General features: G+C 41.4%; 1 protein-coding gene across 10 annotated transcripts; it reads left to right on the forward strand.

Moving 5' to 3' along the window:
• Window positions 1-69: 69 nt before the first annotated feature.
• FMO4 (flavin containing dimethylaniline monoxygenase 4) lies at window positions 70-23,652 on the forward strand. Of its 10 annotated transcripts, none has more exons than XM_078077950.1 (11): window positions 76-178; window positions 285-388; window positions 1,894-2,033; window positions 3,225-3,330; window positions 5,402-5,590; window positions 6,230-6,392; window positions 15,018-15,160; window positions 16,385-16,584; window positions 17,893-18,245; window positions 20,146-20,215; window positions 22,382-23,652. In XM_078077950.1, exons 4-11 carry the CDS (start codon window positions 3,298-3,300, stop codon window positions 22,800-22,802), a joined length of 1,572 nt encoding a protein of 523 aa, XP_077934076.1. In that variant the 5' UTR covers window positions 76-178; window positions 285-388; window positions 1,894-2,033; window positions 3,225-3,297; the 3' UTR covers window positions 22,803-23,652. The 10 variants fall into 10 exon arrangements, with proteins under 10 accessions (XP_077934077.1, XP_077934076.1, XP_077934073.1 ...); XM_078077947.1 differs by having other exon boundaries at window positions 78-178; window positions 285-490; window positions 3,225-3,362; XM_078077948.1 differs by having other exon boundaries at window positions 78-178; window positions 1,898-2,033; window positions 3,225-3,362.
• The last annotated feature ends 2,087 nt before the right edge of the window (window positions 23,653-25,739 follow it).

The raw sequence follows: 25,739 nt of genomic DNA on the forward strand, positions 1-25,739 counted from the left end.
CAAGCTGTCCTTGAAGTTTCCGGCTTTACTGGAACTGTGACGTTTAAGAGGGTGGGGAAAAGGGGCAGAAGTAGTTTATGTTCTTCGATTCCAAAGCCAGTTTTGTAACTCGTCATTTAGCCCTCCCCTGAGATCACGGAAGTATCCAGCTCTTGTCCTACACAACTTTTTATCCTCGGTGAGTGGGACACTTTCTGCTGTCACCAGGATGACTGGGAAGGCAAATGGTTTTGTTTCACTGAGACCACTTGTTCAAAGTCAGCTTTCCTTTGTTTTCCTTTTAGAACAAAGACTTTGAGTTTTGAAAAAAATAATTTAAGGCAAACACTGTCTTTGTCTATTTGCTTTGAGAAATAATTTGTCAGAGTATCTGCTCTGTGCCAACAAGGTAAGTGTCCTGGATTATTCTTCTTTGCTGTTGTCTTTTTTTTTTTTTTCATGGGGAGATGTTTCCAGAAACTGCTTTTGCAGAGGATGAATATTCTCCTTGGTAAGTGCATTCCTTAAAAATGTATGTGATTCTCTTCTTCAGGAGCCTCTTGATTAGGGTTAAATTAAGGAGAAAGTCAGAAAGCAAAGGAGCATTGTAAGGAAACAAAGTTAGGTTGTAGGGAGAAACCATCTGAAAGAAAGGTGTTGCTTGGAATCATAGAATCATGGGACTTTCTATAATTCTCTTCTCACCTCTGATTTCATCTGATGGATGAGCTGGTAATGCCAGGCATTGGGAAACATAAAATCCTCCACAGTTTGGTATTAGGAAATTCTGTAACAATGTAAGGGCATTGGTGGGTGATGATAAGAAATATGAACAGATGAGATTCAAATAAATCATAATCCACCGCATGATTTGCAAATCACCCAAATCTCTCCATGTCTCAAAAATGATTCCTACATTTTCTGGTCTGGCAGGTTTGGGATGGGGTTTTCATGTCATTCAAAAGTCCAGTTCAATAGTTTAGGGCTCATCTCTACCAAGGAACTCATTATAAGCAACCTTTGAGCTACAGAGGACCTTCCGTTCATAGCACCCTTTCTAGTTTACAAAGAGCTTACACACACCTTATGTCCTCACCCCACCCAGCCCCCATCCCCCACCCCCACCGTTCCCCCCCCCATCCTTCAAGCCTGCAGTATCTCTCCTACCTTTCAATTCACACCTATTTTGGTACCAAATACTTGTCATTCAGACATAAAAACAATTCTCTTGGGCTGGAAGGGGAAAACTACTAGAAACCTCTGTTTTACAAATGTGGGAACAATCTCACAGGGAAATAAAGATATTGTTTAAATGTATACAGCTGGTTAGAGGCGGAGGGAGAACTAGAACCCACATCTGCCCATTTCCAATTCTCACCAACTTCCCTCAGTGATTCGAAGCCTGTTTTTTAAATCACTGCCCTCACTCGGAGATTTGTAATCTGCAAGTGTTGTGTAATTTTAAGAGACATAAATTCCGTTTGTTTTTGCGGCCTGAACAGTCTCTTAAGTTGGTCTGTAAAGGACAAGGTGTTTTCACCCCAGAAAAACACAGCCCACTCAGCGTCTCTAACTAGGCCTCCAGGCAGAGTTAAACAGCACAACAGTGCTGCAAACGTCTGTACCCAGAGCACGCTGCTATTACAGGAACATACCATGTGATATCATGTGTGTCCACATCTCTCCATATGGTGGCGTCTCCTTGTGGACAGTCACTGGGTCTATTTAGGACTGTTATTTAGTCATCGGGTCTTCATCTTTGGGTCCCTCACACTTGACTCAGTAACTGCACTTAGAGATACCCAGGGTGCGTTGTTGAATGAATCAGTTTGCTGCCAGTCTATTCACTGTAGCCCATTTTGCACTTTACCAGTTCAATTAAGCAACCATTTCTTTTGTGTTATTACTGCAAAGACAGAGCACAGCTGAGATGTACCAACTTCAGGCTTCTACCTAGTGGCCTGGAAATTCCAGTGTTCTTATTGGCGGAGGCCATTCATTTCTGATGAAAAGCTGTCTAGAAATCCGACTCCTCAACCCAAAGGAACCCACAGGTATGTATGCCTATTTATTTCCAAATTTGCTGATTAATTTTGTCTTTGTGAGCTGTCTTTTCTAGGAGAAAAAGAGGGAAAGAGGGAGACAATTAGGGAGCTAGGGAATGAACACTGATAAATATTTGGTGGTAGGCACTTTTGTATAAGTAATGTCACTTCATTTAAAACTCAGACAATTCTACAACATAGCCAATTTGCTGGGATTAACTGAGTGGTTAGCCCATCTGTCAATACAAAAGCTATATCGATGTTTGCAGAAATCCAAATTACAATACCAAGAAAAACTGGCTATAAATCCCTGGGACACGTACTTCCTCCAGTCTCTACTGACAAACATGGGCATCCACATTTCTATAAGACCTCATCTAGAATGTCCCATATAACTTTCCTTGGGGGCTTTCTTCTAAATTATGGTCAGTCTGTCTTGCCTCTGTGCAAGATTAAGGCCCGCCCTTAACTCATGGAATATCTTTGTTGTATGGCAGGAGATGACCCATGGCCAGCTATTCTTCAGGACTCTAGATGCTTTGAATAAAACTAACATTTTTGCTAGCTGCAGTTCCTAGGGTCCAGAGGGACTAGGTGGTAGCAAAGGGCCCTTTTAATACTGAGGGGATCTAAAGTCCCAAGGGGCACCTGGCTGGCTCAGTCAGTAGAGCATGTGACTCTTAATCTTAGGGTCATGAGTTCCAGCCCAACGTTGGGCATGGAGCCTACTTAAACACTACTACTAATAATAAAACATGTTTAAAAATTAAACAAAAATAAAGTCTCAAGGGGATCAAGGTCCTGACTATACTAATTAATAATAAGAACTAAATTTAAATGAGCACTTACTATGTAGGAGACACACTTCTACAATCCTTCCAACATATCAATCATTTCATTTCATAACAAATATTTAAGATATTATTATTATTATTATTATTTCCATTCCCATTGTACTCAATAGAAAACTGAGGCCCAGAGAAGACAAACAGCTAGTCCAAGGTCACACTATTAGTAAGTGACACTAAGATTTAAACCAAACACTCTGATTTCCAGAGTCTGATTTCATTTTTAACCAAAATGTGAATCTGCCTCAGCTCAAAGAGGGTGTGTATACCACTATAAGAGTTGAGTTCTATGACAGGAGGTTCCTTCCAGTTTTGTCATATAAAGAAGCTCAGCCCAACCTTCCCCCAACAGAGTACCATGGCCAGGCGAGTTGCAGTGATTGGAGCTGGTGTGAGTGGCCTGTCCTCCATCAAGTGCTGCTTGGATGAGGACCTGGAGCCCACCTGCTTTGAGAGAAGTAATGACATCGGGGGACTATGGAAGTTTACTGTGCGTAGTTTGTACCCTCCCACCTCCATCAGTCATAATCTGGTAGTCTGCTTTGTCCCTGCTCATGCATGGTGGCTTCAGCCTACCTTGACGATCACCTAAAAAAGCAGCTCACTGCAACACCACAGGCTTGTGTGCAGCATAGTGATGAACCTAGAGACTTGGCAGGGCAGGGGCAGTTGGAAGAGGGAGGAAGGAAGAGTTAAGTCTGATACACAAACATAGTATTGGAAGTTACAGTGATTTCTAGACCATGGACATTCTGAGACAAAGTAACAGTGTCGCATAGGTTAGGCTGAATGGCATTTGTGAATATGGAGCAGATGACGCTTTTGGAAGGATGGAAGTTGGCATCAGGGAGTGGAGCTCCAGCCCACAGGATTATTCAGGTCTTTGGGAAGAGAATTGGCAAGAGTGAAGCAAGAATCCAGACCCTGAAAGGTTGGGGTAGGCGGTTGGGTAGCTTTCACATTATCACAATAAAAACAGCCAAGGCACTGATCAATCCTTCTAAGGAGTGGAATGTGCATCCTGGGGGGGTTATACCTAGGGCTAGGCCAGCTTTTAGGTGACTTGAGCAACAGAAGTAAGGGCTGGAAGTGGCCAAATACCACCTGCCTTGGGCCAGGATTGGTCCTGGTAACTGGGAGTAGCAGGATCTTCAGGAGGGACCTAGGGATCCATCCCGTTGGTGGAGTATAAAGTGTCAGAAGATAGGCGGTCTAAGTACTGGATGTTTCAGTAGTAATTGAAAAGCAACATTCAGTGGGAGCTCATGGGAGTGATCTGTAATTCAATAACTTAAAGGAAGTGAGAGTATAAGGAGAGTACTTCAAACTGGTATGAGGGAAGCCTTCATGGAGAAAGTGGCATGGGCCAGTCTTTGATACACGGTGAAGAAAACAGAAATAGCAAATGTATGTAAGCAGGTATGGTCACAACCCTAGGATTATAGTGTGCTAGGGGAAAAAGCTTCTTCTGATGTACTGTGGCCCTGATTGAGCCACCAAATGTCAATGTGGAAAGAAAACACTGGGTCTGGTTTTTGTACCTTCTGCTATTTGACCCCACGGTTGATTTGGTTTTCTTCCCCCACTCTAAAGTAATATAGATAAATTTTAGAAAATAATTTTGAGTTATTAAAAAAAAGAAAAAGAAAATAAGAGTGTCTGGGTGGCTTAGTTAAGCGTTTGACTCTCAATTTCGGCTCCGGTCATGATCCCAGGGTCCTAGGATCGAGCCCCTCATCGGGCTCCCTGCTCCGCGGGAAGTCTGCTTCTCCCTCTCCCTCTGCCACTCCCTCTACTTGTGCTCTCTCTCTCTCTCTCTCTGTCAGATAAATAAATAAAATCTTAAAAAAATAAAATAAAATAAAATTAGAGTCTTCAGTATAAGTGCTGATGGGAAGGAGCCAATAAAGAGAAAGTGACTGAAAATATACATGGTGGGTGACTTGGGTGGCTCAGTCAGTTAAGCGTCCAGCTCTTCATTTTGGCTCAGGTCATGATCTTAGGGTCATGGGATCGGGCCCCATATTGGGTTCCACATTCAGTGCAGAGTCTGCTTGAGATTCTCTCTCTCTCCCTCTGCTCCTCCCCCCAACTTGTACATGTGCTCTCTCTCTCTAAAATAAATAAATAAATCTAAAAACAAGAAAAAGAAAATATACCTAGACAATAAATACAAAAATCAGTGAGCAGTTCTGTGAGCAAAGGCAAGAGGAAGAAGTCCTCATGAGTGGAGAGATTGAGGATGGCAAAAAAAAAAGAAGAAAAAAATAAGCAAGTCAGACCGTAGGCCCCATGTTCATGGAATCACTGAATGGCAATGCTAGTCTTGGAGAGGCCTGCTAAATTTTGTTAATTTCTTTGTAGTTTGAGAAGGATACTGTGTTTAATAATTCCAATCCCACCAATGATTTCTGACAACTATAACATGGAGATCCAATGCTGTTTTCCTGGAACTCTTTGGAATTACAAATGGAATCTTTTTTCTTCCTGCCTCCCCCACCCCATCAAGCTAACTATGTTTCACCACAGGAAACTTCTAAAGATGGGATGACCAGGGTCTACAGATCATTAGTGACAAATGTCTGCAAAGAAATGTCATGTTATAGCGACTTCCCCTTCCAAGAAGATTATCCCAATTTCATGAACCAAGGAAAATTTTGGGACTATCTCAAAGAATTTGCTGAGCACTTTGACCTTCTGAAATACATTCGGTTTAGGGTAAGACAACTTGGGCTATGGAAGGTTAATGAATGGGGGCTGCCCATTCAGCAATCTAATGGAAAGGGGATCCTAAGTAAATTTATTCCTGATTTTATCTCTATCTGAATAAGGTAGATAATAAAGGCTCCTCACTTCTCCCATTTCTCATGTTTTACTCAAATAAATCATTAAGATACTGACTTTCCTGAGTCCTCTTCTGAATCCAAATTCTTATTCGGGATGCGATTTAGAAATTTTTTTCTTGAGACGAAAGGAAAAATGAATTTTGTTCATGAAACCTGCTGGGAAGAAATGACTAGGAATCTGAACCACAGAAATTATAATGAGCCAAAACTCTTCCTACATTTTCCCAATGCATTCAGTATTGTAACTCATTTCCTCACTGGGAATAAGAACTAAGTGTTTCTTCCTTCCAGTGAAGGCATGCAGATGTTTTGGGTCCTACACTAGGACAGCTTTTGAGACTTTGTACAGGTTACTTAATTTCTTTATCAGGAAGACAAACCAATATTGACAGACCTCTTACCCTGAGACAGGTTTGGCCCACATGAAGTAACAAACATGGTTACCATACCAGCCATTTCATGAGGTCCCAAGGTGACTGACAGAAAGTGAGTGTTTGTCTGCCACTTTCAGACCACGGTGTGCAGTATAACGAAGCGTCCAGACTTCTCTGAAAGCGGTCAGTGGGATGTTGTCACAGAGACAGAGGGGAAGCAGGAACGAGCTGTCTTTGATGCTGTGATGGTTTGCACCGGACATTACCTGAAGCCCCATTTACCTTTGGAGTCCTTTCCTGGTGAGTCATTTCTACCTGAGACCATGTCTACTCGTCTGGGTTCTCCTTGAAGAAAGTCATTTATTTGAATTGGAAATAATTCCTAATGATTAGAGACGACTCTGTGTTCACCCTAAGAAATAATATGTACAGATCTTTGAAAGGTATAAAGCACTATGTAGGTGTCTTCTTATTTACTTATTAATGTAAATGCTGCCATTACTGAAGTTTATCATGCCTGCCTGATTCAAGTTCAATGATCACATAAGGCTGAGGTGTCATAAGAAAAAAAAAATGCAAGCTTTTGAATTTTGTCATTGAATTACAGGTCATTTGAATTGGGAGTGATCTGTAATTCAATAACTTAAAGGAAGTGAGAGTATAAAGAAACTTGACAGATTTGTTTTTAAGAAACAGAGCAGCAATTATACATCCAAAGAAATAGTTTCATCCTTCAAAACAGTCACCACAATAATAATCCATACATCTCTTATCCCAAGGCTGTCACCACAAAGGAGTTTTAGAAATTCCTTTTGGAAACGCTTCTGACTCCAGCAGCACATTTTTTGAAATGTACAGTTGGCCTTTGAACGTCCCAGGGGTTAGGGATGCTGACCCCCTTCATAGTCAAAAATCCCCGTAGAACTTTTGACTCTCCCCAAAAAACTTAACTAGTAATGGCCTACAGTTGACTGGAAGCCTTATTAATAATATAAACAGTCGATTAACCCATATTTTGTATGTTATATATTATATACCATATTCTTACAACAAAGTAAGCGAGAGAAAAGAAAGTGTTACCAAGAAGACCATAAGGAAGAGAAAATACATTTATAGTACTGTATGGTATTTACTGAGAAAAATCCATGTATAAGTGGCCCCACATAGTTCAAACCCATTGTTGTTCAAGAGGCAGCTATACTGATGATTGGCAGATCTCCATCTTTTGAGATCAAATGAGGATTATTAAAATGTAGTACAGCTACTCTTCTTCTGTCACTTATAAGTGGCTTTAAAGGCAATTGAGTAAGTGAAGTTTGGAAACTTCATTAAGGAATTGAAAGAACGTTTAAGGAAGAGTGTGAAGAATAAAACTTGCACACCTGGGCCAATAAAACAAAAAAAAACAAAATGTTTGTAAATCTTATAAACGTAATCTCAAATTAAGAAAATATCCCACTTTAAACAAATGTTTTAGGGATCAAGTGAGACTTCAGTGCATAATTTTGCGAAGAAGCAATGTATAAATGGTGGTTGGGCTTCAGACTTGCAGCAAGCCTGTGGGCTAAAAACACAATGGCACTGGACTAAAGAAATATAGAAGCACCTTTTATAAAGAAGTTTCTACGGGGAGATGTGTTACAAGTGTCAAATAATTGATGTTTTTGGAATGTAGTGTCTTGTCAGGTTTGGCTTGGCTTACCCTCAGTTCACTTACACTCTGACTAAAAGATGCTATTGCAAAAGATCAGGCAAGTACTGAGAGGTGAGGATCCTTGTGGCAGTTTAAAAGTGTATAATCTGGAAGAGTTGGTTCCAAGAAAAGAGACTGGGCAAACATATAATAGAATTGCAAGGTAGTTTGAGATCATTTCGAGAGCAAACGTTTCTCTATACCTTAATGATCTCTGGGGAAGAAATGATTGCATTAGAAGTATTGGTGTGCCCTTCTCTTTTGCCCCAAAGCCCAGATTATGGAAAAGGAAGAAATCCACACAAACAGATTTCAGCAATCCTCCTCAGGAGGTCTAAGTTTATGACCAGACTCTAGAAGGATTTGTGACAGCAGGACACCAGGACAGATACCCCAGTTTCCTCTGTGTTCCCAGAATGAGGAATCCTGGTGAGTGGACACAGTGGAAGTTTTCTAAGGAGTTCTGATCTGCTCCAGTTCCCTCAGGGCAATGACCCTTGATGATAAGTGACCTTTAGCATACTAGTTATGAACAAAATCCTAAAGTCAGCAGCCTGGAGCACATCCCGGTTCTAATTGCAGAATCTTGGGTAAACTTCACCCAATGACTCCATTTCATAGAGCGGTCATGAGAATTCAATGAGATCGTCCACGTGAAACACTCAGGGGAGGACAGAGCACATAGGAGCACTCCATCAACATTAGCTACCAGCGCTATGACTCATGACCTACTGGGAACTGGTATGAACCCTTTGAGAACTGTTCAGAAGGAGCTGCTTCCTAAGAGCCATGTGATTCCCCCAGACTAAGAACTATCCATCCCTCTGTTATAACTCCCGCCTCGGCAGCCATCCCACCCCAGAGTTCGAGCTCCTCCTGTATCCCAGGTGGGAACCCCTGGGCGGGTAACGCAGACACGAGTTCCGCATCCCTCTCCCACACACAGAAGGTGTGTAAGAGTGACTCTCCGACCACATATCAATTGTGATCGTTAGTTATAGATGAGTGATGTGAATGCCTAATTGTGTTTGATCAATTATTAATAAATCTCTTTAAACTTTGTGAGCATGGTAAATGGAATTCAAGTGCATTTCCTAACACATAACCTTAGGGCGATAAATACAAGATGAACAAACCACAGCAGCAAAGCGTTCCAGAGATAATTAGTGACAAGGCAGACTAAGCCCCATGCCCCTCGGCAGACCCTGAGGGTGTCACTGTATAAGAGGACAATGTAATAATCGAAGGTTATAAGGATGACCTTGAATTATCAGTATGTTCTAGTTTTAGGACATAAAATATATAATACCCTTCAGAAAGATTTCTGTAAAAAAAAAATTAAGATTTTGATGTTTCTGTGTTAAATTGCCCAGTTGTCTGAAAACTTCTCTCCCGTAAATGTTGCATTTCCTTGGCATCAAATGATGCATTTATTATATTGCATTAGACTTCCCCAAAGTGAGGGGATGGCACTCCAGAAGTGCTCAGTAGTCCCCAGTTCTCCTCTCCCTGTCCCCATCCCCATACACGGTTGTGAGATAGAAAAAGGAAAATACAGTAAAAATGAAAGCTGAACCTTGAAGTAATTTTCCGTGACAATAGTATATGTTTAATATGTGCTTACTGAATGAAGTCAGTTACCCAACAGTCTTTTATGAAAACAGCCTGAAGGAAAAGAACTAGTGTAATGATAGACGTAGGCTTTGACCTCAGCACAGTGTTTCCCAACAACCACCAAGACCTGAGGTGCTTATTTTAAAAGCAAGTTAATGTGGTATTTACAGAATAAGAACCTCCGAAAGTGGGACCCTGGAATCCTAATGTTTCCCCAGCAATGTGATTCTCATGGAAACTAAAGGTTAAGAATCATTTCCATAGTCCGAGTAGAGGCAGCCTCGCCCTGTGGTTACCATGTGGTTAAGTTCAAGTTGTGCCTCTGACGTTTATTGGCACCTGGGCAAATCCTGTGTCCTAAGTCCCTATTTCTCCACCTGTAAAATGAAGTACTCATAGCACCTTTTTCTTAGGGTTGCTTGAGGATGAAATCAGCTGCTAGCCATGGAGTGCCTAGCACAGGACCTAGAACAGGACCTAGAACAGCTCAGTGGAACTTATGGGTGTTGGTATGGAAGAATTCTACCCACTCTTTTGCAGAAAAAGAAATGGAAAAAAAATTACTGGTGCCAAATTAAATATAATTATTTTCTATTTCCAGGGCAAACTCAATCACTTGAGTCATTTGAGGGAAAAAAATAGCTTGAAAGGTAGCACAAAATTGGAGTCATAAAACTGAAATTTAAATCCTGTCTCTGGTACTTATTAATTATATGACCTTAAGTCAATCACTTAACCTTTCTAAGCACTAATGGATTTACCTGTAAGACAAGGATGAATAACTCCCCCCTCCAGGAGGACTGCTGCAAATCTGACTTGAGAGAATAACTATGGAAGCACCTGGCTGAGCACAATTCATTAAGATTTTTTTGTAAAAGGTAACTTCCTGCTAAACTGTAACACGAATTCATTCTTTGAGTAACAACAATGCAATTTACCGTGCACAAAGCCATGACAGAATGATACTGGAAGAGACAGGGGAGGGTACTGGAGCATAACACGGACGTTAAAAGTCCAGGATCTTGCATCAGAGTACTTGCATTTAAATTCCCAGCTCGGGGCTCCTGGGTGGCTCAGTCGTTAAGCATCTGCCTTCGGCTCAGGTCTTGATCCCAGGATCCTGGGATGGAGCCCCGCATCGGGCTCCCTGCACAGCAGGAAGCCTGCCCCATTCCCCCTGCTTGTGTTCCCCCTCTTGCCATCTCTCTCTCTGTCAAATAAATAAATAAAATCTTGATAGATAGATAGATAGATAGATAGATAGATAGATAGATAGATAGATAAATTCCCAGCTCTCAGGGCACCTGGCTGGCTCAGTCAGTGGACTGTGCAACTCTTGATCTCAGGGTCACAAGTTCAAACCCCACGTTGCATGTGGAACCTACTTATAAATTAATTAATTAATTGTTAATTAATTAATTGAAGTAAGTTCCCAGCTCTCTATTCATTGACAAGTGTGATGTCACAAAAATCACATAATCCCTACAAATCTGTTTCCACATATGTAAGATGTGTAAAAATAGTATCGACTTCAAAGGGTTATTGTGAGAAAAATCCATGTAATCACTCTATAAGTGTTATTGGAACTGCAATACAAAATGTCCTTTGGATCTATTAAGGATTCCCTGCCCTCAATTTATTCTGAGGGAAAAGATTATAATCTCTTTCTTTCTAAAACGACCCCCACTCCATTCAGATGAAACATTAAATTGAAGTTCCATCTGCCTGAGTTTAGAAGTTATTAATGTTAAAGTTTCTTATTGCTCTGGTTTAGAAAAAGGAGGATGTACATACATGTGTCCTAGCTGACGTTGCCTTTTTTCTGTAAAAAAAAAATATGGGTGGGGCGCCTGGGTGGCTCAGTCGGTTAAGCTTCTGCCTTCAGCTCAGGTCATGATCCCAGGGTCCTGGAATCGAGCCCCGCATCAGGCTCCCTGCTCCACGGGAAGCCTGCTTCTCCCTCTCCCACTCCCCCTGCTTGTGTTCCTGCTCTCGCTATCTCTCTGTCAAATAAATAAAATCTTAAAAAAAAAAAAAACTACAGGTGAATTGTCAAAAAAAAAAAAAAAGACCCCCACTCTGCATATATGTATGCTGAAATGCACAGCTCTGTTTTGTAAGGGAGAAAAGACTTTCCGTCTACCCTCCTCAGTTTGATAGATTAGAAGGGAGAAAGGTATACAGATTTATTAATTTTTAATACTAATGTGGGGGCACCATAGGAAAATAATGAATACCAAAAAAAAGCTGTGAGATTTGAGTGTTTATATACCGTCTTCATAGGGAAAGGGGAGGGGATGTAGGCCATCCAGGGGAGAGCAAATGTTTCCAGAAAGATGAATGGGCTCTTAGAAGAGTGGATGGGAGATACGATCATCTGTGACAACGTTTGTCTGGATATAGACTTCTACGGTCCTCTTCTGTGATATAAGAACCGATCTTCCCTGGCTGATGAAACTGCCAGGGAAGAGATTTATGACCATAGGAGTCCTTTCCAAGGCAGATGAGAGGAGTTCAGAGAAAGCCTCTCCCTGCCTTTGCTGTTTTTCAAGATCCTTCACTTGAAAATAATAAATATATCAAAGCGGCACATTTTGGGTAGCATGTCCTGTACTCCTTCAGTGGTAAAGTAAATATTTCAAACATGACAGCAATCCAAAAAAATAACATCAAGTCATCATACAATTTCCTCAAGGAAATGACAAGGCATTGGAAGACAAAGCCCTGGCCAAAATCTGAACAGTTTGGGAATAAATACCAGAATTTCTGTCAATCTTTACTTAGACCAGAATGCAAGAGAGATACAACTGTTTGGGTAATAATTTCAAATGCTGTCAAAACCCCTCTGACATCTGGCCAAGGTTTACTCTTTTTAAGATGCCTTTTCTGCTGGGGCGCCTGGGTGACTCAGTCGATTAAGCATCCGCCTTCAACTCAGGTCATGATCTTGAGGTCCTGGGATCGAGTCCTGCTCAGCGGGGAGCCTACTTCTCCCTATGCCTCTCCCCCCCCAGCTTGTGCTCTCTCTCTGACAAATAAATAAAATTTTAAAAAAATAAAATCTTCAAAAGATTCTAAAAAAAAAAAAAAAGATGCCTTTTCTGCTTTTCACTAATCACCATGGATCTTTCACAAGTAGTTGTAAGACTGATGTTGAGCTGGGGGAGGAAAAACTTGCTACCAGGGCAGCCAGCTCCCCTTGCAAGCAGCTGTAGCCACAGCCTGTCAAGCTTGGGTCAAACACCAGGCCCCAGGCTTCAGAGACTCCAAGGGTCAAGGTCTCACAGTGGTCTCCTTGCAGCCCCTCAAACGTGCCCCCATGTCCAGGGGACAGAAAACGTCACAGCACTTTAAGTTCATTCCTGAAATTCTCCAATTTCCAGCTCCTGGCCACTTCAACTCCAATCCCCCAAAGTGAGTGAGGGGCTAGGGATCCCAAAACGGGTCTGCAGCATGGGTGGTTCAGTGGTAGAATTCTCGCCTGCCAAAACGGGTCTGCATACACATTCTTTGCAAATCCTGCACAGTGGGTTTAACACGTCCCTTGGAATACGGCCAGCATTGTATTCAGTTTCCAGCTTGGGGGGCCTTAGGAGACAAAGAATCCAATTAAAATATTGTGTTACACATATTACCTGTGCAATAAATGTTATTAAGTAAATCGTGGGAGGGATGGGGTGACTGGGTGATGGACACTGGGGAGGGTATGTGCTCTGGTAAGCGCTGTGAATTGTGCAAGACTGTTGAATCTCAGATCTGTACCTCTGAAACAAATAATGCAATATATGTTAAGAAAGAAAAAAAGAAGAAGAAGAATGTAGCAGGAGGGGAAGAATGAAGGGGGGGAAATCGGAGGGGGAGAAGAACCATGAGAGACGATGGACTCTGAAAAACAAACTGAGGGTTCTAGAGGGGAGGGGGGTGGGAGGATGGGTTAGCCTGGTGATGGGTATTGAGGAGGGCACGTTCTGCATGGAGCACTGGGTGTTATGCACAAACAATGAATCATGGAACACTATATCTAAAACTAATGATGTAATGTATGGGGATTAACATAACAATAAAAAAATTTAAAAAAAATGTTATTAAGTAAATCAATCAATCAATCAATGTATGATAGGAGAATGATAATTCTGGGAGACAGTTTCATCTTTTTATTTTTTAGATTTATTTCTATTTTATTTTTTAAGATTTTATTTATTTATTAATTTACTTATTTATTTATTTATTTGTCAGAGAGAGAGAGCGAGCACAAGCAGGGGGAGCTGCAGGCAAAGGGAGACGCAGGCTCCCCGCCAAGCAGGGAGCCCGATGCGGGACTCAATCCCAGGACTCTGGGATCATGACCTGAGCTGAAGGCAGACGCTTAACTGACTGAGCCACCCAAGCACCCCTATGTCTATTTGTTTTAGAGAGAGAGAGTGGGGGAAGGAACAGAGAGACAGGGAGAGAGAGTCTTAGACTCCCCACTGAGTGCAGAGCCTGCTACGGGCTCGATCTCATGACCCTGAGATCACAACCCTGAGACCACCACCTGCGCTGAAACCAAGAGTTGGGCGCTTAACCAACAGCACCAACCAGGCACCCCTAGTTTCATCTTTTTATTTTAAAATTTCAGAAATACTTGAAGTATTGGGGTGAGAAGCTGTCAAACCCTCTGAACTGCAGAGCTTCCCTTTCAGATTCATTGTCAGAGCTTCGTCTCACCCATCTGTGGGTCTGACGGTCACTGCCCCCATCACTCTTGTTCCTTCTGCCACCTCATAATTCCCGTGGCTGCAGCCGCCACTGGAAACACCTCTACTTCTTCTGTTACTACCAGTCTTCATTTATATGAATCCATGGTTTATGTCTTTTATAGATGCCAAGGAGATAGTCACCAAAAATAAATCAAGAGAAGAAATATTTGAGAACCCTTCTCATATACATAAATACCATAATAGTGATACTTCTATTAACAGAGTGTTAGGAACTTGAAAGGTTAAATATATATAATGTAAGAAAAGAGTATAACAAATATACAAATATAAATAATGTAAGAAAAGAGTATAAACGAGCGCACGGTATAATAAAGCATTAAGCATACAATAAAGTAAAAGTATAATAAAGTATAAGTAGCAAGCTTAAACCACAAAAATAATTACTTTATGTACAAAAGAACTTGCCACAAAATTTCTTTTGTGGAAAATTGTAATTGAACTAAAATTCAATCTGTAAATATGTTATGTACACAAACCATATTCTCATAGACTATATCTGTTGGGTAAAATGCAGTCTATTTCTTGCTTAACGATGTTCAGGGTCATGCATGAAAGGTTTGTTGTTGTCTGCAGTGAGCTTGATTTCCCCAAGTAATTGCTTTCAAAGGAAGCACTCATGTGGAATACAAATTCTCCTGTACTTGTCAATCTCCTGCAGGTTGTACTAAATCTATATCTGGGCTCACAGAATCCAGTGGAGAGGGAGATGATGTGCTGCTTCTACTTCCTGCAATTAGCAGCAGGAGCAAAAGGCTGACATATTTCTGGAACTTCCCTCTTCCTACAGACCCCATGCCTGCCTCCTAGGGAATTACAGCTTTAGATACTTCTGATTTTCTGATCCCTCCTTCCCCTCAGGTATTCATAAATTTAAAGGCCAGATCCTGCACAGTCAGGAGTACAAGAGCCCAGAAGGCTTTCAAGGCAAGCGCGTGTTAGTGATCGGTCTTGGGAACACTGCAGGGGACGTGGCAGTGGAGCTGAGTCGAACGGCAGCTCAGGTACACCTGGGTGAATCCACACCCTCACCCCACCATCATTTCTGGTGGCCAGAGAGAGGTATAACGATTATAAAACACAGTGGCCAACGGCTAAATCACGTGGACACAGCATGAGTGCAACAAATCCACACGTGACGGGATTGAACCATCTCCAAGAGGGGTCTAGGAAATTGTATGGATGTCAGACCACTAGGCATCCTTCAGAGGCACTGTTTCAGAAACAAGACCAAATGGACAAACGATTCCGCCCAGACCAATTATCTTTCTTTTACGCTCTCCCTTTGCAATTCTGGCGAAACCCCCGTAGAAACATAGAAAAGGGAAGTTGTTTTCTGACCATGCTTGTTTTTAAAATAAAAGCAACCTTTACTCTGCCCACGAAGTGTCTGTAATGATTTTAGAATGTCCAAGCGTAGATTCACAAATTAGAAATCTGTTCCACTTTAACATAAATTATAGGACAATGATTCGATTTGGAAAGAATAGATTTTTATTTAACTCAGTTAAAATAGTTTTCTCAAAACATCGCTTTAAATTCTATATTATTTAGATGTAAAAAAAAACCTGCCAGATGAATAGTGCATATCTACTAGTCCTATAATTTTTTATACTGAATATGATAAAAATACTTAACAGATATATAGATCAGATAAAAGTGATTTACAAAAACAACGGCAACAACAGAAACAGTCATTTATAGATCTATGTACAAATTTACCAGTTAAGAACAGATGTTATGAATGAAATCTTGCCATTTGCAACAGTATAGATGGAGCTAGAAAGTATAATGCTGATAAGCAAAATGAGTCAGTCAGGAAAGGACAAATACCAAATGATTTCACTCATATGTAGAATTTAAGAAACAAAACAAACAAGCAAAGGGAAAAAAAATAAGAGAGAGAAAGAGAAACAAATCAAGAAACAGACTCTTAACTATAAAGAACAAACTGATGGTTCCCAGAGGGGAGGTGGTTGAGGGGATGGGTGAGATGGCTGATGGGGATTAAGGAGTGCCCCTGTGGTGATGAGCACCGGGTGATGTATGGAATTGTTGAATCACTATATTGTACACCTGAAACTAATATAACACGGTATGTTAACTAACTGGAAATAAAATTTTAAAAACTTTTTAAAAAAGGACAGATGTTATAACAACATTTGAAATACACCAAGGAAAAATACTACAAAATGATGTATATATATTTATCCTTCCTTACTTTTTAGGTACTTCTCAGTACCAGAACTGGTGCCTGGGTTCTCCACCGCTCTTCAGTTGGGGGCTACCCACTTACTATGGTGATTACAAGAAGATACCTTAATTTTATTGCACAAGTTCTGCCCTCGTGTGTACTAAACTGGATTCAAGAGAGGGAATTGAATAAAAGACTTAACCATGAGAATTATGGATTAAGTATTACAAAGGGGTACGTAAATTTTTTTATTTAATGGGAAAATTATTTTTCATTCTGCTTTATTCAGAACTCAAAATCTTCAATAATTATCATGCTGCTTTGTTTATTCTGTTCTGAGCTTAGCTCCTTAATTAAGACGATGTCCATCAGGTACCACAGCAGTCCTTGAAATGGGAATATTCTCTGGTAACAAAAGTAGTAAGTAATTCATTAAGCTAGAAGAAAACGTAGGATAAAAACTTTACATTTCGAGCTTGAAAATCAGGAAATTAAAATTGGCTTTGAGGAATCTTGGAATGGCTGCCATCTACAAATGGAATATTTGCAGCATCATAAGTACAGATGGCCAGCTAACTTTTAATAAATAACTTTTAATAAATCTCTGGCTGAATGATTAGATGATACCTTTCCAACAGGAATTCCTAGAATTACATATTTTAATATATATCTGTATAAAGTTGCACATGGCAAGAGAAAGAAAGCCTTTGAAATGAATATAAGGTCATTAAATGTGACTTTTATTTTATGCTTGACCCAAATATTTTTCTTTGGTAAGACAGCTCTCAACTTATAAAGAAAATTAATGGCAATGGATAATTTGTCTTTTTTTTTTTTTTTTTAGAGAGAGAGAGTGAGAAAGAGAGAATGTGTGCACATGTGTGACCGGGGAAGGGAGAAAGGGGCCGAGGGAGAGAGAGAATTCCCAGTAGCCCCGACACCCAGCGCAGAGCCCCATGTGGGGTTGACCATATGACCCTAAGATCATGACCTGAACCAAAATCAAGAGTCGGTCGCTTAACCAACTGAGCCACCCGGGTACCCAGATATGTCAATTTTACAAAGACATTATGTCTGCTGTGATTAGATAGAATGATGTTCACAATGAAAATATTTATCAGCATAAATCGATTCAGATTTTTATTTTTATTCAAAAAGTTTCTTGGTAACTTCCTCTTTGCCTAATGTCAATCCTTTGAGGCCTGGGTGAGGTGAGACCCAAAACTGATTATTAAATGGATTGTTGCATACTCGATCCTGACGCTTCAAGAAAAGCATTGCTCCAGAAATTAATTTCAAGAGAATTTTAAACCCCAAGCAGGAAAGAATAGGTTTAAACATTGTCCACATGCCTTCTACTGGAAGTAGGAACACAAAACGTGTTATTGCAACAGTAAGTTGGATAGGAAACTTTAAACTAGACATTGGTCAATTCACTCCCTTGGCTTGGCAGATAGTTTCCTTGAACTGACCAAATAAATAGTTTGCTCAAGTATCTCACAGATATAACTACAATGAATAATTTTCTCTTCTGTGTCAAAGGAAAAAATCAAAATTCATTGTGAATGACGAACTGCCAACCTGTATCCTTTGTGGGACAGTCACCATGAAAACCAGCTTGAAGGAATTTACAGAAACCTCTGCTCTCTTTGAAGATGGAACAGTGGAAGAAAACATCGATATTGTGATCTTCGCTACAGGATACACATTTTCTTTTCCCTTTCTCGAAGAACCTCTTAAAAGCCTTTGTACAAAGAAGATATTCCTGTACAAGCAGGTCTTTCCTTCAAACCTAGAGAGAACAACACTAGCTCTCATTGGCCTCATCAGCCTTAAAGGATCCATCTTAGCGGGCACAGAGCTCCAAGCACGCTGGGCCACAAGAGTATTCAAAGGTACTTGACTCTATTTAAAGCCCTACGTGATCAACTGAGTCTTCAAATTAGTGCTTTGTGATTTAGCCCAAATGGAACAGATATGAGCTAAAGTAACATAAAATATCAAAAGAGTTTAATGGATACTTAACTTCATATATGGGTAATATTACCATAGGTGTGCTTATATCGCTAACGTGATAGAGTGGGAAAAAGGTTTTGATTCTGTGGATGGAATAAATTTGGACGAGATATAATCACATTTCTCAGATTAACTGAAATTATTGAAGCTTCAGGATCCTCTATTCTCTTCTACTCTAGTCTAGTCTAGTTTATTTGCTTCTAAATCTTATCATTTATTTCTGGAAGTAGAATTTTGTGCCGCTTCCAAAGAAAGTTATTGGAATAATGCACACTGTGTGTGATAAAGTTGAATTCTGGGGAGATGGTAACCTTTGAGAAATGCCTGTAAAAAATTTTTTAGACACTGGACACCAAATTGTCCGTTTTCACTGTAAGAGCACAAGTGATGGGGTCAGGGCTACCGGGGTCTGATCCTAACTCTAAAACTCATTATCTTTGCGAGGACCTCTCCGAATCTCAGCCATTTCATCTGTACAGTGGGGATAATGAAACCTCTTTCACAAGGATTTTGTAGGATGGACGTCCGCCAAGCACTTACCACCCTTCTTGGCACACAGTGAAGGCTATAAATTGACAGCTGTTATTATCATACCTCGTTAAAGCAGGGCAAGTTTTAGATTAGTGAGCATTTTAAACAATTGCACTTGTATGACTTTTTAAATATAAACAGCAATCACAGTTTGGCCAACGAGCTATCCTTTAGCAGATGTGTGTCCTTAGTGGATAAAAACAATCACCAATAATTTATAAATAGGATATAATGCGGTACTAAGGAGTGTCAACTTCTTTCACACTGTTCAAATGTAATAGACATCAAATCCACACATTTCCATTAAGCGATCACAAATTTTTATTTCTTTAAGGCCAATTAAGGTGCTTTCACAGCATTATCTGATTATATTAAAACCACAAAAGATTCTTAAGTACGTGGTGGGGTTTTTATAAGTGTTTTATAATGAGGTCAAAAATGCCTATCAGAATGATAGAGCTGACAAAATGAAACTCGGTTAGATCACACCCCAGGAGTAATTACATGCTTCTCCAGAGAGCCTCCGGGGACGATCCGGGAAACACCAAGTAAAGTCTTGCCCACTTTTTACAGGATAAAGTGATGCTGGTGACAAGTACACTACAGAGTGAAGTCAGACCTAGCTCAAGTACACAGTAACCCCACCCTCTGGAGTCAGCACTTGGCTCCTAACCAGAAGAGCAGAGCCCACGCCCTGGGACTGTGTAGGTGAGAGGCTGAAACAGAGCACATCCTCACCACCACTCAAGCAGTCAGAGCTTTGTGAGGCCGAGAGACCATCAGGGGCTTCCACGCTTGAGGCTCCTGGTGTGACGAAAGTGAAGACATGTCAAAGCAGGGTTATAAAAATGAGGTCAAATGTTAGTATTTCCATTTAACCAACGAATGGCTTTCACACACACATATAAATACAAACAGGCATATACAAACCATATAATACAAATAATATTATATATGGATATATGTGATGTGTGAGCAGATAAATGAGCTGGAGCAGGTGCTGATGACCAGTGAGCCCATGCAGGCTGAGGGCTGGGCTGTGGGTGTCCATCCTCATAATTCTGGCAGTAGAGGACCCTAGTTAAGTGGGTTTGGAGGAGGACTTTGCCTCCGGAGATTACCTCTAATTCCAGGCTAAGCTTTGACTGTTACATGTCCTAAGGATAGAGCAGTGGGGGGCCAGAAATGAGGAGGAGAACTCAAAGGAAAATACGTGTGATGTTAATGTGTTTCCAATTTTTCTCACAGGACTCTGTAAGATACCTCCATCCCAAAAACTGATGGCTGAGGCTACTAAAAAGGAACAACTCATAGAAAGGTATGACAAGCATGACATGCAGCTTGTTCCAGCAGAACCTACCGATATATTTCCTCACACACACACACACACACACACACACACACACACATCCTCAGTATAAGAGCCATTCCTAGAGAAGTGCTACAGCAGGTTGGATATCACTGCACTAGAGTCAGAAGAATATGTTTTTAATCTTAACTCTTCCACCAACTGGATTTGTGGCCTTAGATGTATCAGTGGGGGCACCAACCACATCACCTCAGCAGAGCAGAGAGCCTGGCCCCCAGCAGATGGCAATGGTGGGTTCCCTTGACCCCCAGAACTCCACTGTGTCTTTGTTCTCCTGCCTCTCAGGATGCTCTTTCCCTGCATTTACTGGTACCTCCTCCTCCTCACGCCTAAAGACTGGTGAACCCGGACCTTAACCCTCAGACCTCTTCTCACTTCCATTAACACTCACTCCTAGGAGGCCTCTTCCAGGCCTGGGGCTTTAAATGCCTTCATATAGTCATGGCTCCCATACCACTTGGGTATCTCAATTTGAATATGTCTAAACACCAACTCTCGACCCCCATCACCGCCCCACCCATCTTGCCTATGGGCTGCTCTGAGACTTCTCTCCCCTTCTTCGTCGCTCGCTACTCATTCCAGTTGGTCCATCTAAAACCCTAGAGTGATCCTTTCCTCCTCTTTATCTCTCAGACCCCATGTTAGCAAATACTGTCAGCGCCTACCTTTGAATAAATCCAGAATCCAGACCCTTCCAGCTACCCCCACAGCCACTCCCGACCATGTCACTGTCATCTCTCACCAGGACACTTCCTGTCACCCCTGCTCTGGTCTCCCTGCTTCCACTCTGTTCTACAGTCAGATCTTGACACCACAGCAGGAGTGAGCAACACCACACTGTTCTTCTGTTCAAAACTTCTGTTCAAAACTGTTCAATTGCTTCCCATTTCACTCCCAGAAACTTCCCTGCAACTCTGCAGCCCTCCGGAGCAACCAGCTAGCTCTGCACCCTCACTGCCCCCTGTCCTCCCACCTCGCCCATACTGCTCCAGTCACTCCAGCCTCCTCCCTTGTCCACAAACATGCCAAGCACAGCCCTTTGCACTTATATTCCCTCTGCCTGGAATGTTCTCCCCACCAGATAGCTACAGGCTCACTCTGTCAAATATCACCTCATAATTGAGAAGCCTTCTCTCACAACACTGTATAAATACGGCAGCCCAGCCAGTCCCTTCATTGCATCTTCCCCCCAGCTGCCTTTATATTTATTAATAATACCTATTACCACCTGATTCGTTATGTATCTATTTGGCTGGGGGGGTTTTCAATATTTTTTTAAGATTTTATTTATTTGAGAGAGAGTGAGTGAGAGAGAGAGAGAGAGCACAAGTGGGGGGAGGAGCAGAGGGAGAGGGACAAGCAGACTCCCCGCTAAGCAGGGAGCCCAACTCAGAGCTCGATCCCAAGACCCTGAGATCATGACCTGAGCCAAAGGCGGACGCTTAACCGACTGAGTCACCCAGGTGCCCCGTCTGGGGGTTTCTATAGCCTGTTAATTTCCTCACTAGAATGTAAGTGCTTTGATGACAAGGCCTTTGTTTTATTCACTGCTGGACCCCTAGCACCTAGGATGATGCCTGTCACGTGATGGACACTTAATATTTATTTATTGAAAGAATAAATGAATGAATGAGTGAATGAATGACATTGGGACATTACGAAAGTTTACTAACAGGAGAAATAGGTAGGAATAAAGCTTTCATATACATTACACTCATATCTGTGTCATGTTCAGAGCTGGTACACCACAGATGGCCCACAATTAACATCAATAAAAATAATTTAGGTGGCCATATATGTGATGCTTTCTGATCATGTTCATTCATTCAACTGTTGTATTTGGACTGACCAGATTTTTACCCTCATATCAAATTCAAGAACCTAAACCATTATCTAGAGCTCCTCTTCCAATTGCCTCCTTTTACCATTCCCTTTAACAAAATTAATTACCCTCACAAATACCCTTTGTAGATAAACTCCTCTCATTTTTTTTCTTTGCAACATAGAAAAACATTCCCAAACATGGTTTGACTCCGATAAAAAGAAACAAAATGGTGGGAGGAGGGATGACTTATAACTTGAAAATGAAAAATGATCCATCTTTTTTCCTCTCAGGGGTATGATGAAAGACACCAGTGAAGACAAACTTGAGTTCATTCTGTACCTGGATGACATTGCTGCATGCATAGGCGCAAAGCCCAGTATCCCTCTTCTGTTCCTCAAGGATCCTAGGCTAGCTTGGGAAGTTTTCTTTGGACCCTGTACTCCTTACCAGTACCGCCTCATGGGCCCTGGAAAATGGGATGGAGCCAGAAACGCCATCCTGACCCAGTGGGACAGGACGCTGAAACCCTTAAAAACTCGAATCATTCCCGATTCCACCAAGCCTGCCTCCATGTCACATTATTTAAAAGTTTGGGGGGCACCTATCCTCCTTGCCTCTCTTCTACTGATCTGTAAATCTTCATTTTTTTTGAAATCGGTCCGAGATAACCTACAGGATAGAATTTCCCCTTATCTAATAAGTATTTGGTGAGGATGAATCTGATTCATTATAAAAGCTGTCCCTAGCCACATTAATTCTATCTCTAAATATTTTGTGCATTCCTCCTCTCCTTTCCGTCTTAACTGCTATCATCCAAGTTCAGGTCCAGTCATCTCTTATCTGAATTATTATACTGTCTTCCTCTTTGGTCTCAGTGCCTCCTTTCTTGCTTCCTTTTCCAATCCATATTCTACTCTGCTACCTAAGCAACTGTTCTAAAATAAAAATATTGTCACTGTTTCCATCAAGATCTTGATAGGAATAAGATGACACTCAAATTAGGTAATTTGTGGACATTTTAATATGGAGGTGATTACAAAAGGTTTGAGCAGAGTGTAGGGAAATCATAGGGATAATAAAATACTCCCAGACTGGTAACAATGAGGTATTTTTACCACTCCTAGGCCTAATGAGGCAAGAGGAGAAAACAATTATGAATGAGAGAGAGAGAGACTTCTTTGTGAAGAGGGCCACCTCTCAAGAGTTATGACCTTCAGATGACAGAGGAAGGCAGTCTGTGGTAACTCCAAAAGTACAGAGCTTGGGAATAAATTCTCTAACTTTATTTTCTTCCCTCCCTCTCATCCCCTGTCCATGCTCCCCAATGGCCTAACCCAACCAAAACTCAAAGGGCAAGGTTGCCGACTATTGTAGATTGAATCATGTCCCTTCAAAAAGATATATTCAAGTTCTAACCCCTGGTACCTATACCTTATTTGGAAATAGGATCTTTGCAAATGTAATCAATTTAAGATGAGCTCATGCTGGAGCAAGATAAGCTAGATCCCATATGACAGTTGTCCTTATAAAAGGAGAAGACAGACAAAGACATGGTAGAAAATGCCATGTGAAGACAGGCAGAGGTTAGAGTGATGGACCTACAAGAATCACCCAGCAAGCAAACACTGGCAGCCAGGGGAGAGGCATGAACAGATTCTCCCTCAGAAACTCCAGAGGAAACCAACCCTGCTGACACCTGGATTCCAGACTTTTAGCCTCCAAAACTGTGAACGAATAACCCACTTGGGACACTTCGTTTTGGCGATCCTAGGAAACTAACACACGGACTGATGTCATCCATGGAGGTCAGCCTTCGAAAGTACAGACTGAGCAGACAATGGAGAGCATATGAAAAGGATCCAGTGCAGACATGTTGCTTTCCAGTTTAAAATCCCTGAAAATGGGGCGCCTGGGTGGCTCAGATGGTTAAGCATCTGCCTTCGGCTCAGGTCATGATCTCAGGGTCCTGGGATCGAGTCCCGCATCGGGCTCCCCACTCCTTGGGAGCCTGCTTCTCCCTCTGCCTCTCTCTCTTTCATGAATAAATAAATAAAATCTTTAAAAAATAAAAATAAAAAAATAAAATCCCTGAAAATGTCTCTTTGATCAGAGATAATGGTCCAAATTCCTTAGCCTGGAAAAGGAGACCCTTTGTGATCTGAGCCCATTTGCCCGATCTCCAGAAACCCCCAGCCCCACTTCAAACCTCCCAACCAATACTACCAACCCCTGAACTGCGCCATACCTCCTCACTTTGGCTCAAGCTCTTGCCTCCACTGGGAACTCCAACTCTCAACTGTCTTTCAAGAGACACTCAAGTATCTCCCTCTGTGAAGCCTTCCCTGAATCCTCAAAGCAGAGCTGGCCCCACTTTGTAATGACTGCACCTCATGCACTGCTTTGTCATTGCCCTTTCTCACTGTAGCATATAGTTGATCCTCGAACATCACGGGTTTGAATGGAATGGGTCTATTTATGAGTGGATTTTTTTCTCAGTGACTACAGTAGAGTCCCGTAAATGTATTTTCTCTTCCTTATGATTTCCATAATAACATTTTCTTTTCTCTAGCTGACTTGATGATAAGAATGCAGTCTATCATACAAATAACACACAAAATACATGTTAATTGACTATGTTTATCAGTAAGGCTTCCGGTGAGCAGTAGGTTATTAGTATAACTGTACTGTTAAGTTTGGGGGAAGTCAGAAGTTATTCAGATTTTTGGCTGTGCAGGGGTGCATTGTTTAAGGATCAACTGGAATATTCTTTTTGAATCTGTCTCCTAACAAATGGTGAGTTACCGAGAGGAACCATAACTTGTTCAGCTAAAACACTGCCTGATGCAAAGTACTGCTAAATAAATAATTGCTGATTTAGCAGTGCCCTCACCAGCTGACATTTCTTGTCTGTGCTCTTCTACCCACATTCTTTCTCCTGCCAACATGATAAATTTCCTCAGATTACCTCAGCCATGCAAATGAACAAGGATAGTCCATCAACAGCAAGAAATCCATATGGCAATTGGAGTAAATATAACTACACAGTAACTGAGAGCCATGTGTACTGGTTGAAAACACTAACTCTATAATTTGACCTGGATTATAATCCCAGTTCTGCACTAGCTGTGAGGGCTTGGCCAAGTGACTCTCTGAGCCTCAGTACCTTCATCCGGAAAATGAAGAGAAAGTGCACAGTGAGACAGGATAGAGTGTTAGACACACAGTAATTTGACTATTAATAGCTGAAGAGTCTGAGGACATTTTCAGTTTTCTAAATTAAAGGATTTGAAACCTGTTGCCTAGTTCTTTTCCCTCTTGCCTCATCAGAAAGCATGGCCTTGGGTCTCCATAAATTCTCCGGTAGCACTTTCCAGCTAGGATCACTCTTTTGTCCTTGTGACCCCTCACCAAATCCCTGAGACCTATTGCCACTACCATGGCTGTCACCACCACAACACTACCCATGTGCTACTCAGATGGACTCTCCAGAATACAGCAGGTAAACATCAGCCAAGGAGGAATTGTTCTCAACCATTAGGAGTGGACCTCTTGACATAACTTGTTGATGCATCTAGATTTTTACTAACAACATCACCCAGTAGAAGGGGCACCTAACTCCAAATCTTCAAATCCAACTAAAACTGACCC

The sequence above is a fragment of the Halichoerus grypus genome, chromosome 7, assembly GCF_964656455.1.
Source record: "Halichoerus grypus chromosome 7, mHalGry1.hap1.1, whole genome shotgun sequence".
Classification (NCBI taxonomy): Eukaryota; Metazoa; Chordata; class Mammalia; order Carnivora; family Phocidae; genus Halichoerus; species Halichoerus grypus.

Coding starts and splice junctions, on each gene's coding strand:
- FMO4 (XM_078077947.1), top strand. CDS start 3,231: ATGGCCAGGCGAGTTGCAGTGATTGGAGCTGGTGTGAGTGGCCTGTCC. Junction 5,591..6,229: donor TGAAATACATTCGGTTTAGG/GTAAGACAACTT, acceptor TGCCACTTTCAG/ACCACGGTGTGCAGTATAAC. Junction 20,216..22,381: donor AAGGAACAACTCATAGAAAG/GTATGACAAGCA, acceptor TTTTCCTCTCAG/GGGTATGATGAAAGACACCA.